This window comes from Dendrobium catenatum, unplaced genomic scaffold, assembly GCF_001605985.2.
Source record: "Dendrobium catenatum unplaced genomic scaffold, ASM160598v2 fragScaff_scaffold_1083, whole genome shotgun sequence".
NCBI classification, from domain to species: domain Eukaryota; kingdom Viridiplantae; phylum Streptophyta; class Magnoliopsida; order Asparagales; family Orchidaceae; genus Dendrobium; species Dendrobium catenatum.
This window is the reverse complement of record NW_021319545.1, coordinates 528,305-543,053: the sequence shown is the minus strand read 5'-3', so window position 1 is coordinate 543,053 and position 14,749 is coordinate 528,305. Positions and strand designations below refer to the sequence as shown.

Sequence of the window (14,749 nt, the reverse complement as noted above, 5' to 3'; positions counted from 1 at the left end):
ATCTCTTCCATCCAAAAAATCTTCAAAGTTGTTTCCTTTCCATCACTCTCCTCCGAAAACTTTAAGATGTTTCTCCCGCAATCAAGCCACGGAGGAATTCGAAAGGCTTTTCTCCAATCTGAACCAGGCAACGATGAAAAGAGAACCAGGTTTACCTTTCAATTTCTAAACCCTTCAATTGCTCCTATTCTTTTGAATTTTTTTTCTGCGATTAAGTATTGATCTGGAGTTTTTCTTGTTCGTCAGGCAGTTTAACCAGTGCTATCTTTTTGGTGGCTGGAACCACAGTATGCATTTTTTCTTCTTTTTGAGAAGAAACACATTGTTGAGGGCACTGATAGTCTGTACTGTTTACTGTTTGTAGGTAGGCGCTGGTATACTAGCAATTCCTGCTGTCACACAAGAAGCTGGCTTTCTGGCCTCTGCAATAACATGCATCCTTTGCTGGATTTATATGGTAAGATTCTGCCTATTAATTAAGCAACTTTATGTGCTTTTTATGGTGTTTGAATTTCGACAAACAGTTTTTTCATGATGCAATCATTTTAGATGAGAAATTTTGTTATTCCTGGCTGATCATAATTTGCAGGTTGTGACAGGATTATTGATTGCTGAGGTAAATATGAACACAATGTGCGAGCTTGGTTCTGGAGGGGTATCACTGGTAAATCATCATTTTTAAAATTGCTTGTCATTTCTATGATTTATTTTTTTGAAATCGAACCATTTACTATTGCTTGGTTTTTTATTCATTCTTCTTCTATGTGATACATTTTTTAGCCACTATGAGCAACTTCTAAATTAGCATATGGGGAAGATATCATTGCTGTCCCAGTTGTTGACTAGACTGGTTCCAGGAAAGGGGGAAGAATGGGTGATACACCTCTCATTGTCTAATTGTTTTGCATTCTTGTGTTTCTATTGCAACTATCCCTGCTGCTTTGCTTGGATTAAGTAGGGTGATTAGCAACTATTGCAAGATACTTCGCCATGAATTTTATATTGAAAGCTCGTGTGGTTCTTGACAAGACTTGATTTTATTTTAAAACCCTATGATGAGGCCTTGTATACCCTCGCCCTTGAAAGCGATGCTTGGAGGTGCAAAATCTTTTGGGGAAATTTTAGAGGAGGAATAATGGGAGATACACTTCTCATTGTCTAATTGTTTGCATTCCTATGTTTTGGTTTCCATCATCACTGTTGTTTTTGTTTGGATTAAATAGGGTGATTGCCAACTACTGCAAGATACTTGCCCCATGAAGAGCTCATGTTGTTTTTGCCAAGACCATTTTTTTTTTGAAACATTATGATGTTGTTTTTTATATTCTTTCCCACAAAGCTTTAGTGATTCCATTACAAAATATTTTATAAGATGGAATTATTTATTTTTCTTTTCAGGTTTCAATGGCCATGCGGACTCTTGGAAGAGTTGGAGTTCAAGTTGCTTGGTATATGCCTACAAAGTTATAGGGATAATCTTAAGTTACTAATGTCAAAGAAGAATTAAGTTCATCTTTACCTCCAATATCAAAAGGAAAGAGCATCTTTCATGCAAATTCATGTGGAGAACTCACGTGGCATAGCATAGAAGTATGCTATTCAACCATATTAAATGGCAAATATTTGGTTTAGTATTTAGATGGTCATTATTCAAACTTTAGCGTAATTGCCACTTGAAAACCTTTGATTTAATTTAAAGTCTAACTAGTATGCTACTATGCTCTCTAAAACACTATGCATTCCAAAAGGTTCATAATCATGATCCAAACAATCTGAAAATGAAAAGTCTCATACACACCATTGCTTTTCAAAGAAAGAAAAGGAGTGATTATGCAGATATCATTATTATGAGGCTCGTTGTGTAGTCTGTTCATGCTGTTTCTGTGTCTTCTTCTTGGAGATATTACATTAATGTGTTACATAGTAGAACTTGATATAGAGTTAACCAAATTTATTTATTGAAGTGGTCTGGGCAATGTCTTTTATTTGGATTGTCTGCATATTTGTTATTTTGATGTTTGTCTTTTCTGCAGCTGGTCGTACTTATTTATACACTACGCACTCCTTGTGGCATATATAGCTCGATCTTCAGATATCTTGACAAATTCCTTTGGCATTCCATTGTATGTATCTTGATCTCCATTCTTTTATTGGAATTGTAAGGATGAAGTCGTTGTTGCCCAGAGATTTGATTAAGATATTACTGCGGTGCAGTTTTCAAAGATATTTGATCAAGATAATAACACCAAACTGGAATGCAAGCTACGTTTATAGCTATAAACATAAAATATCACAGGGGAAAATGTAACTGAAGTTTTCACTTGCCGAACAATGGGAACCTTAATATGCATTGAAGTAATTTATTGATTGATTCAATTGTAAGTACTCGGATAATGTAGAATTTCTTCTGTTTGTTTTCCAATTTATTTGGCTGGAACCATTGCTTTTGATTTTCAAGTTGAGTTGACTTGAATAACATAATGTAAATTTGTTGCACCTTCTAAAGCTCAGGTACAATTTTAGTATTTAATGTGCTTCAACTTTGTAACTTTGTATAGGATGGTTGATATTAGATCAAATCAATTTAAAATCTCTCTCATAATTTTTGAGGATTTAAGAAAGTCAGGATAAATGTTTTAAAGTGTAAGGAGGTCAAAGAAGCACTTGTCCAATTCATTCCTTGAAGGTGTTTGGCCTTCAGGTCAGTTAGCTGGAGTTGAAATGGGTCATAGTTGATCAGGCCAGGAGAGAAATTACTCTCTTTCTCTCATGACCAAGAAGATTTAAAAAGTCTAATTAGTGAAAAATAATCACTAGGGGTTCTATTTGTAGCTTGAGCGAAGGGTGCTTGGGCATTTGGAAAGATAATTAACAGAGAATTTGATGTTGTGATGACATAATTGACTAGCATAGCCTTCTAGCATTCTGGAATCTCTTGGATATTAGCTTGATCATACAGTGAGCGGCATAATGCTGACCTCTAGAAGAGAGCAACTGGCTGTGGACAGTCATTTGGGGATTGAAGAAGGTTTGTCAGTGCCAACCTTAGGTGGACGTTGTGTTCTTGCATTGTGGTTCTGCCCAGCTCCACAAATTTAATTTTGGGTTCTGTGTTGAGTGTATAGCGTCAACTAATAGATTCCATTGGTTTAGGGGCAGTGGAAGCCAGTTTCAACTTCCAGATCCAAATGGATTCTATGTTTTTTGCATTATCCTCAATTTCTTTATTTTAAACGATCACTAGATTATCGTTTGACTTATATTTCTTATAATTTTTAGTTTACATAATAAATCAGGTAGTTGTTTCAAACTGTTGGTATTTGCATTGCAATTTTTCAATCAAAATTGTTTATTTTCATACATCTCGTCAAGTAGTCGCAATAAGAATACTGGAACTTTAAGCATCCTGCGTGAATACCTTATCAGGTTCCGGATAGCAGGTGTGGATTAAAGAATAAATCTGTTCGACATCCTTTATTTTCTGTCCAAGAGATAAGATAGTTTAAATAATGATCGATGGGCCTTGAAAGATTTGTGCTGTAACTCAAATTTTTATGTATTTCTCTGTACAATCTCTAATTAATCTTAAGGTATTTCTATTATGATTTTTAGATGTTTGGGTAATATTGATTAGTATGTGTTTTTTTTGGCACGCCTTACCTCCATTTGGGTTGTGTATCTGACAATGCTATGCATTTTTTTTTTCGTTAGAATCATGTTTAAACTTTTTTGCCAGTATTCTATTTTTTAATATTTTCTTGAGCACTCTTGCAGATGGGAGAGTGCCACCTTATTTTCGTTAATTTTCGGAGGTATATGCTACTATGGAAGGTCTGTTATTAGCTCACTTTATAAGTTTAGATGTGTGATTGAATTTCACTTTGTTATGAGCATAAGCCACAAGCACCTTCGTGCTTAGATCTAAAAAGACTTGATTAGAAAAATAGAAATAATCTTTCTTTATTAGATTTAAATGAGAATTTAACTCTTAACATGACACAATGGAAAAGATTCATGTAGCCAACCTCTTATACTGGGATAAAGGCTTGATGTTGTTGTTGTTGTGCTTAGATCCATGTAATATAACCAATTCAATTATAATTTCATAAAAGATACCTTTTAAATCTTCATGATATCCTTTTATCCTATAATGCTCTAAAAACACTTCTCCATTTTAACCACTAAATCTTAACTCTTGAAGCCTCATTTATATCTTTAATTTTCTATATAATAATTTTAAGATACCTAAAACTTATCATTATAGGTACCAATCATTTTACTTTTGATAATATTAATTGAGAGAAAAAGCCCAGAATAGTCCCCTGCTATTCTTATATGGCCAATTTAGTCCCAAAGTATCACATTTCTTCAATTTAATCTCTCTATAATAAAATTGATTCTCAATTATCACTCTAGTAGAAATTGATTCAAATTGGGATATAAAATTAATCTCAATTTAGTTCATTGACTATGCAATATTGATCCCAATTTAGTGTATAAGGGACTATTTGGGATCAATTTTGTATAGTTAAAAATTAAGTTGGAAAAACGTGATACCGTGAGGCTAAATAGGCCACATATGAATATTTGAGAGATTATTTTAAACTTTTTTTTTCTGTTGACTAATAATTGTTAGCATCATGCCTACTGGAATTTTATGCCATATAATTAGTCTTTGTTTTGCAAATTTTAAACTTTTTATCTTCTAAATATTTTCATCATAGTTCAAACTTTTTATTTATTTTAGTGAATGTCTTGCTGAATAAAACTATCCTTTGTGAAAACATTCACCAAGATATTTATTTTGAATGTCCTTTAGAAGTATCTCCATGAGCAATATAAAAAAGTATGAACTGAATGCCAATTTATGATGCACAGACACAAACAAGACAACACGGATACAGCATGACACAAAAACGGGACATGTCCATTATTGAAAATATAGGACATGGATACGGGTTGGACGGTATTATAATTTTTATATTTTTAAAAGTGTATAAAAATTGAATAAGTATAATATTAAAAATAATTTATAAATAATCGATGTCGTGTATCAAGCATCGAGAGAGGAGACAATATTGCTGTTGAGAGTCGGACATCAATGTTATGCAGTAAGTATCGAGCTTCGATGTCAAGAGAGTGTCTTTCGTCGATGTTGAGAGGGTGTTGGGTCGTCGATGTTAAAACAACATAGGACGAAGATGAGCTATCAACTTGTGGGTGTAAAAATTGCTAACGTCAAGCATCAATGTCAAGACAATGTTAGACTTTGATGTTGAAATTATTTTGAAATGTAGTATGCTATTCAACCATATTAAATGGCAAATATTTGGTTTAGTATTTAGATGGTCATTATTCAAACTTTAGCCTAATTGCCACTTGAAAACCTTTGATTTAATTTAAAGTCTAACTAGTAATGCTTTCTAAAGCACTATGCATTCCAAAAAGTTCATGATCATGATCCAAACAATCTGCAAATGAAAGTCTCATACACTAACACAATTGCTTTTCAAAGAAAGAAAAGGAGTGATTATGCAGATATCATTATTATGAGGCTCGTTGTGTAGTCTGATCATGCTGTTTCTGTGTCTTCTACTTGGAGATATTACATTAATGTGTTACATAGTAGAACTTGATATAGAGTTAATCAAATTTATTTATTGAAGTGGTCTGGGAAATTTAGTTGTCTTTTATATGCATTGTACGCATATTTATTATTTTATTTTATTTTTTTTATTTACACCACCATTTGATGATTGCTTTTTCTGCAGCTGGTCATACTTATTTATACACTACGCACTCCTTGTGGCATATATAGCTCGATCTTCAGATATCTTGACAAATTCCTTTGGCATTCCATTGTATGTATCTTGATCTTTATTCTTTTATATGGAATTATAAGGATGAAGTCGTTGTTGCCCGGATATTTGATCAAGATATTAGTGCGGTGCAGTTTTCAAAGATATTTGATTAAGATAATAACACTAAACTGGAATGCAAGCTACGTTTATGGCATTCCATTGTATGTATCTTGATCTTTATTCTTTTATATGGAATTATAAGGATGAAGTCGTTGTTGCCCGGATATTTGATCAAGATATTAGTGCGGTGCAGTTTTCAAAGATATTTGATTAAGATAATAACACTAAACTGGAATGCAAGCTACGTTTATATCTATAAACATAAAATATCACAGGGGAAAATGTAACTGAAGTTTTCTCTTGCCGAACAATGATAACCTTAATGTGCATTGAAGTAACTTTTGATAGATTCAATTGTTTTTTTTTTTTTTTTTTTTTAGACAATTTTTTTTTTTTTTTTTTTTTGATAGATTCAATTGTAAGTACTCGGATAATGTAGAATTTCTTCTGTTTGTTTTCGAATTTATTTGGCTGGAACCATTGCTTTTGATTTTCAAATTGTATTGACCTGAATAACATAATGTAAATTTGTTGCACCTTCTAAATTACTCTCTCTCTCTCTCTTGCTCTCTTCTCTCAAGACCAAGAAGATTTAAAAAGCTAATTAGTGAAAAATAATTACTAGGGGTTCTATTTGTAGCTTGAGCGAAGGGTGCTTGGGCATTTGGAAAGATAATTAACAGAGAATTTGATGTTGTGATGGCATAATTGACTAGCATAGCCTTCTAGCATTCTGGAATTTCTTGGATATTAGCTTGATCATACAGTGAGCTGCATAATGCTGACCTCGAGAAGAGAGCAACTGGCTGTGGACAACCATTTGGGGATTGAAGAAGGTTTGTCAGAGTCAACCTTAGGTGGACGTTGTGTTATTGCATTGTGTCTCTGCCCAGCTCCACAAATTTAATTTTGGGTTCTGTGTTGAGAGGTGTACAGCGTCAACTAATAGATTCCATTGGTTTAGGGGCAGTGAGGCCAGTTTCAACTTCTAGATCCAAATGGATTCTATGTTTTTTTGCATTATCCTCAATTTCTTTATTTTAAACGATCACTAGATTATCGTTTGACTTATATTTCTTATATTTTTTAGTTTTCATAAAAAAACAGGTAGTTTTGTCAAACTGTTGGCATTTGCATTGCAAGTTTTCAATCAAAATTGTTTATTTTCATACATCTCGTCATCTAGTTGCATTAAGAATACTGGAACTTTAAGCTTCCTGCGCCAATTCCTTATGGCAGGTTCCGGCTGGCAGGTATGGATTAATGAATAAGTCTGCACGACATCCTTTATTTTCTGTCCAAGAGATAAGATAGTTTAAATAATGATCAATGGGCCTTGAAAGATTTGTGGTGTAACTCAATTTTTTTATGTATTTCTCTGTAAAATCTCTAATTAATCTTAAGGTATTTCTATTATGATTTCTAGATGTTTGGCACGCCTTACCTCCATTTGGGCTGTGTATCTGACAATGCTATGCATTTTTTTTTTTTCCATTAGAATCATGTTGAAATTTTTTTGCCAGTATTCTATTTTTTAATATTTTCTTGAGCACTATTGCAGATGGGAGAGTGCCACCTTATTTTCGTTAATTTTCGGAGGTGTCTGCTACTATGGAAGGTCTGTTATTAGCTTACTTTATAAGTTGAGATGTGTGATTGAATTTCACTTTGTTATGAGCATAAGCCACAAGCACCTTTCATGGCTTATGGATGCTCACTGGTCGGAATTGTTGATCTAACTGTTTAGAGAATCACATTTATACTCTTGTTCTTGAAATGGATTAGGATTATATCAGGTTAAACCTAGTAATTTATTATCTAACCTTTAGGGAATTAAAAATTGGTTTTATATACACCAAATTTCTCATGCATATATACACTTTAGGAAACTTGATTATATAAACCTTTAAATCTAGTGCGTGTTGATGGAATGGTAAATTATCTTTGTGATCATCATTACTAGTCTAGTCCTAGCTATTGGAGTTGGATTTATAAATTCTCATTTTCTATTCATTTCTTTTGAGTATTGCGTGAATTGTTAAACCTATTCTCCATAAATCTTTTTGAAGAAGTTATGCCTATATATTAAATTAGGTCTTAATAACTCAACTCTAATTATATATGTCTAGTGGGCTTATTTTGTACCCTTCATTTTGCATGTTCATACCACATGAGTCTCTTTTCAACACTCATATTCAATAAATGCTACCCTAGTGATACTCGTATAAATAATTCTTAATTCATCTCTTTTTTTTTTCAAAATTCATATTTCTTTCGCTCTTAAATTATTTATCAACAACTTTTTTTACTGCTTTGTGCTTAGGTCTAAATGAACTTTCTTTATTAGATTTAATTGAGAATTTAACTCTTAACATGACTCTTAACATGACATAATGGAAAAAAGGATCCATGTAGCCGACCCCACAGTGGGATAAAAGCTTGATGTTATTGTTGTTATTGTTGTGCTTAGATCCATGTAATATAACCAATTCAATTATAATTTCCTAAAGTTACCTTTTAAATCTCCATGATATCCTTTTATCCTATAATACTCTAAAGACAATTCTCCATTTTAACAACTAAATATTAACTCTTGAAGCCTCATTTATATCTTTAATTTTCCATTTGATAATTCTAAGATACCTTAAACATATCATTATAGGTACCAATCATTTTACTTCTGATAATATTGATTGAGAGAAAAAGATCAGAATAGTCCCCTTACTTTTCTTTTGTGGCCAGTTTATCCCAAAGTATCACATTTCTTCAATTTAATCTCTCTATAATAAAATTGATTCTCAATGGTCACTCAAGTAGAAATTGGGACATAAAATTAATCTCAATTTAGTCCATTGACTATGCAATATTGATCCCAATTTAGTGTGTAAGTAACTATTTGGGATCAATTTTGTATAGTTAAATATTAAGTTAGAAAAATGTGATACTGTGGGGCTAAATAGGTCACAAATGAATATTTGAGAAACTATTTTGAACTCTTTTTTTTTTTTCTATTGACTAATAATTGTTAGTATCATGCCTATTGGAATTTTACGCCATATAGTTAGTCTTTGTTTTGCAAATTTTAATCTTTTTTATCTTCTAAATATTTTTGTCATAGTTCGAACTTTTTATTTATTTTAGTGCATGTCTTGCTGACTAAAACTATCCTTTGTGAAAAATATTCATCAAAATATTTTATTTTGAATATCCTTTAGAAGTATCTCCATGAGCAACAACAACAACAACAACAAGCCTTTATCATATTATGTGGGTTCGGCTACATGAATCCGTTTTCTCCATGTCCTGTTAAGAGTCAAATTCTCATCTAAATCTAATAAAGAAAGGTCATTTCTAATATGTTATAACAAAGTCTTTTTAGGATTACCTCTACCTTTCTTAACATAAGTCAAACTAATACATCTACTTTCCATGAGCTATATAAAAAAATATGAACTCTATGCCAATCTACGATGCACATACATGGACACGGTGACACGGATACGACATGAACATGGGACACTCCAATTATTGAAAATATAGGACATGGACACGGGTTGGACGGTATTATTATTTTTATATTTTTAAAATAGTATATAAGAATTGAATAAGTATAGTATTAAAAATAATTTAGAAATAATAAGTCACTTAACTAGAAATTGTGCTTAAAATGATTAATATTATGATGTTGAGAGTCGGGCATCGATGTTGGGTATCAGGCATCGAGAGAGGAGATAACAATGCTTTCGAGAGTCGGACATCGATGTTATGCAGTAAGTATCAAGTGTCAATGTCAAGAGAGTATCTGTCATCGATGTTGAGAGGGTATTGGTCGTCAATGTTAAGACGACGTCGGATGAAGATGAGTTGTCAAGTTGTGGGTGTAAAAATTGCTAGCGTCGAGCATTAATGTCAAGACAGTGTTAATGTTGAGATGATTTTGAAATGTCGAAGTTATGAAAATATTTGATGAATGTGGTATTGAGTACGAACGATTGATTTGATGTTGTGGATAAAAAATAAGAAATGTAGTTTTATATTTTAAACAAATAAAAATTTAAATACAAGAAATTGTATTTTAAAAAAATTTCATAAAATATTTAAGATATGTGTGTCGGACACGTGTGTCCAATTGATATTTAATATATTTTTAATATGACACGTTTTTTGCGTGTCGGACACTTGTCGGAGTCATATCAGACGTGTTTTGTATCGGATACGTTCGGACACTACACGACTCCTTAATGAGAAGTGTCAGTGCATCATAGATGCCAATTCTTAATGCAATCATAATGTAACTGAAAACACTTCGGTTATGTCACAATTACTTTTATTACTAATCAATACTACATCATGCATATCTTTAATATATTTTGCATGCCTTTGACTCTCACATTTGTTCTTTAGTGCATATTATATCAATTCTTGTGATATTTGATCATTTGCCATCTTAAATCAATAAAAATCATAATAAGATAATTTCTATTTCCTCCATATGTTTTTTATTAATTACTTTAACAAAAATTACTTTTATAATAGAGTTTTTTGTGTAAAAAACAAAATTGATTGTCTGTACCAATGTAATTTTTCCAAATCTTTTTAGAAAATTAGCTCGTTAATTTTCTTGGCAGAATATTTCATGAAATTTAATTAAAGTGACCTTAATTTCTGTGATTGTTACTTTTCATCTAGTTTTTAGATCTATAAGATTTAACTCCAAATAATCCCTAGTTATCATATGTAATTCTTCGGAAATTATTGTAAAGTGACCTACAATTTGCATTTAAGACGACAAGGTTATTTATGTTTAAGTGCAATAGGTTTTGTTCTTTTTTTATATGTCTTATCTTTACTGTTTCAGACTTTATAGCAAATCAAATTGATTATGGCTAATTGATACTGTAGTCAGCGGGTCATCGGAGCAATTAATGGGTTTTTGGTTTTCGGCATCATCATTTCATTTGCAGCCCTCGTGGTAAGAGCCTATCCACTATGACTTGTTTTGCTTTAGTTACTTCATTATTGAATAAACATTGTGTTATGTTAACTATGCCATACCTTCATTTTAGGCTCAAGGGTATTATGGACATGTTTTTTAGAAAATATAATTTTAGTTCTTGTTGATTGAGATTGGGTGCGTATAAATAGTGAGAGGAAGGAAATAAATATGTGAATATCCTCAATTAAGAGGATAAAAATGTAATTTTCTAATCCATTACTTCTCAAAGATAATACTTTCCAATATAGTATTTTTTCTACAATGTCACTCCCTTTCAAGGTGGAGCACACACATCAACAAGTTTCAATTTGTTATAGAGTTTAAGAAAATGAAGAGGTCCTAAAGCTATTGTTGACCTGCAATAAAAAATAAAATAAAAAATATCATAATCCCATACCTGCTCGCACGACATCACCCTCCCTCGCACGTCGCAAACACGTTCGCGGCGCTCCTTCCACGTTGCACGACCTTGCGTCGTTAAATAGCTGAAGAAATTCGCTCTCTTGGCTCTCCCGATCGCGCGCTTCTTCGGATCCTTTGCTGCTGTTCGACTTTACTCCGATGACGTTCCCTCCAAGTCAGATCAGAAGCTACGACGTTTAGGTCGGAAGCAACTACGGGAGCTCGCTCGCTGTGGAGGCAACTTTCTTCCTTCGACGCGCTTCTTTGCCCCTCCGACGACGTTCGTTCCTGTCGGAACAGAAGTTACAACAGTTCGATCGGGAGCGAAGATAAGAGTTCGCTTGATGTGGAGTAATCGTGATGGGGACATCAGCAACGATTTCGACACATGTACCTTCAGGAGATGCCGGAGATCGACGACCACGATCATGATCTATATTTTCATCATTTTATGTAGTAGTTTATTTTTATTTTATGTTTTTCCGTTTTTGCCCTCATGGGTATTTGGTAGCTATTGTAGCCCAAGCCCAAGGACATTTTAGTCTTTTGCGTCTTGTCATTTTGAGGCCTATATTAATAGGCTTTTTCTCATGTATATGTTAGTTTTTGATGAATAAATTTATTCTTGCTTGTGTGCCTGCCATTGTTGAGTGCAAACCTCGCACGTATCTCTTAGCTGAGTTCGTAGGAGAAGCTAGAATCTCTTTTTTTGTAAGTTCTAGGTTTTATTCCTTCGTATGCTATTTCCTTTAGTTCTCATTGTTCCAAGTTCGTTGTTGTGGAAATTTGGGATTGAGCTCATTAGTGGAGATATGGATTTTCATGTTTTTCGAATCCGAGATTTCCCCCACGAATCTCCAGACTCCACTTGCTCTTGCCGCCCGCCCCTCCCTGGATTGCCCATGCCGTGCGCCTGCAGCCCAACGCGACCGGCCAACAGCCACCCCGTTATAGGTCGGTGGGAGACGCACGCGTTATATTAGGCATATAATTTGCATATGTATTTTGGCGACGTCAGATGTATATAACACATTGATGCTTTATACTTTAGCTGTCTCTCGTCACCGAATGCGTCACTCTTACCAATATAGGTGCACGACACTGTATTAGGAGTATCATTCCACCCCTAGCTTGTTGTGCCCCTGAGTACATGGCTCAGTTTCTCATCGAGTCGCTGTGGGTCCGAGTAACAGTGAGGCCAGGCTGGAGAATATGACCGACATGTTCCTTTCTATATGATGAATAAGAGGATACTACATATACCGTTTATCGCTGATCACAGCGGTGCTGCGGAAGGCTGTACAAAGAGAAGCAGTCTTCAAGTGGTTTGAGAGATAGTATCTTAAGAGTGACTAGGTGATGCTATTGAATGACATGAATATACATTGTATTAAGTCATTATATTTTCTCTAATAACTGGAATTAAAATCAATTAGGTGGTACGTGAAATTCAATATCTAACAAAAACCTTTAAATAGTTATATAATTGTGACCCCTGTTTTACACAACGTTCTTAGAACTTACTTGCAATAAAAATTCCTTCTACAAAGTTGTTGTTTGCTTTGGGTTGCTTGAGCATTCAATGTTATTTTGACAAAAACTCCACATAAAGTTTTCAGACTGTCATAAAGGTAAATATTAGCTAATATTAAGCTGAAAAGTATCATAATGTCATAATAGTCCATTTTAACATTAATTATATTAATGATGAATCTCTTACACCTATTGTATTAAAGGCATCTATTGAAGTGTATGTGAACACAGACACATTAATATGTTTGATTTCATAGAAGACATATAGGTTAGAAAGTAAAATATGATCACATAACAATTTTGATGACTTTTAAGTATTATAATAGTTTTCATAGAAATATTGATTCATAAATCCTTTTGAACATCTACATCTACCATTATATTTATTGTTACCTTCAATTTACTACTTTTTATTAACTTTATATCGCGATCATATGCGTTAAATTTTTCATTAAATTAAATAGATGTTCTGTAAAATGGATGATACGGAAATATAGATTAATTTATAATTTAGTGTATAGATTTTAAAAAAAAATTTTTAGTGAAGGATGGACGAGAGAAATTTAGTCTCGACCACGCAGATCATGGCAGAGAGAGAGGAGAGAGAGGATGAGAGAGAGAGAGAGAGAGCAGGAGAGGAGAAGGTGGGGCTAGTGGACGGAGGTTGCCATCTATAATAATAAATGGAAAAGGAGAAGAGAGAAGGAGAGAGAAGATAGGTAACAGAGAAACTGGAAAGAGCGTGAAGCCAAGGAGCACCTATATGTTTTTTTTTCTTAGGGGGAGCACGTTGCCTTCTAGGCTCCTCCTCTAATACCGCCATCGAATAAATTCTCTCTCTTATCAGGTAATGAAAGGTTGAGTTTTATGAAATGTACCAAATAGATCTTAGAGATGACTTCTTCTCTAATTTTATTTACCAACTTGAGCTACTCCAAGCCTATTTCAGGCATATACCATTTCACATTTGTCACCCAGATTGAAAACATTGAATTCACGATGCATCCCCTCATCTTTGCAACGCTTTAATTTATATGCTTTCTCTCTATTGACCCAAGACATTGTTATGATTACAAATCAATGATTATAATTTTATAAAATCTAATGGTATATGAGAAGCTATGAATGAAGCAGTTAGACAATATGTTATATCTAGAGTTTCAAGCATTAATAGGCATATAGATATTAAAAGGGTTTTACAGTACAGACATTGAATTCTTTGACTGTTATATTCATTAATATATATATATATCTATTATAATATATATAATATATAATATAATATATTATTAATAAATAATATTATAATTTTATATAATTTATATATATTATATATACTATTTAATACTAATCTATTAGAATTGATGTCATATTTAGTTGTAGATTCTTTTGTCATCATTCTTTAATTTATTTTATTATGGTATTATGATCATAGTATATAGTACATTTGTCTACAATTAAAACATATAGCTGTGTAATTAAATGGTAGGCCAAGCATATAGAATTCTCGCGATTTTCACTGCGTCTCTGTCGACTTGCCCCTTTTACCCCATGCCTCCTTTCCAAGAAGCTAGAAGGAAGAGGCTTCTTCTTACATTAGAATCTAACACTAATCTTAATAATAATCAAAATATATGGAATGAAAATAGATTATTTTACTTTAAATATAGTTAATTCTAATTTTTGTTTAATTTATTTACAAGACTGTAAGCTGTTAAGTATGTAGATATAAATGATAAAGTATTTAACGTGATCAGATATTATCAATGACATAGTATGAATTTATTGATATTGATACAAAAATTGTTTGGCAGGGATGTCTCAAATTGGTTTACCTAATAGCTTACGGAATCCCTTGGTCAGCGAGCTCATCTCATCAATGTCCAGATGCGTTAAT

At 32.9% G+C, this 14,749-nt stretch overlaps 1 protein-coding gene across 3 annotated transcripts in view; it reads left to right on the top strand.

The window, feature by feature from the left end:
• The window catches only part of LOC110102257 (tyrosine-specific transport protein), a 39,761-nt gene continuing 25,012 nt past the window's right edge, over nt 1–14,749 (top strand). For 2 of the 3 annotated variants that reach the window (XM_020830507.2, XM_028698425.1), the window contains exons 1-8: nt 1–149; nt 247–287; nt 365–457; nt 590–664; nt 1,399–1,448; nt 2,034–2,123; nt 3,775–3,831; nt 10,824–10,893. In XM_020830507.2, coding sequence (XP_020686166.1) covers nt 134–149; nt 247–287; nt 365–457; nt 590–664; nt 1,399–1,448; nt 2,034–2,123; nt 3,775–3,831; nt 10,824–10,893 — 492 coding nt within the window. In that variant the 5' untranslated portion in view covers nt 1–133. Of the gene's footprint in view, nt 150–246; nt 288–364; nt 458–589; nt 665–1,398; nt 1,449–2,033; nt 2,124–3,774; nt 3,832–5,771; nt 5,862–7,482; nt 7,540–10,823; nt 10,894–14,749 lie in introns of all 3 variants that reach the window. The other variant, XM_020830508.2, reaches the window with a different exon arrangement.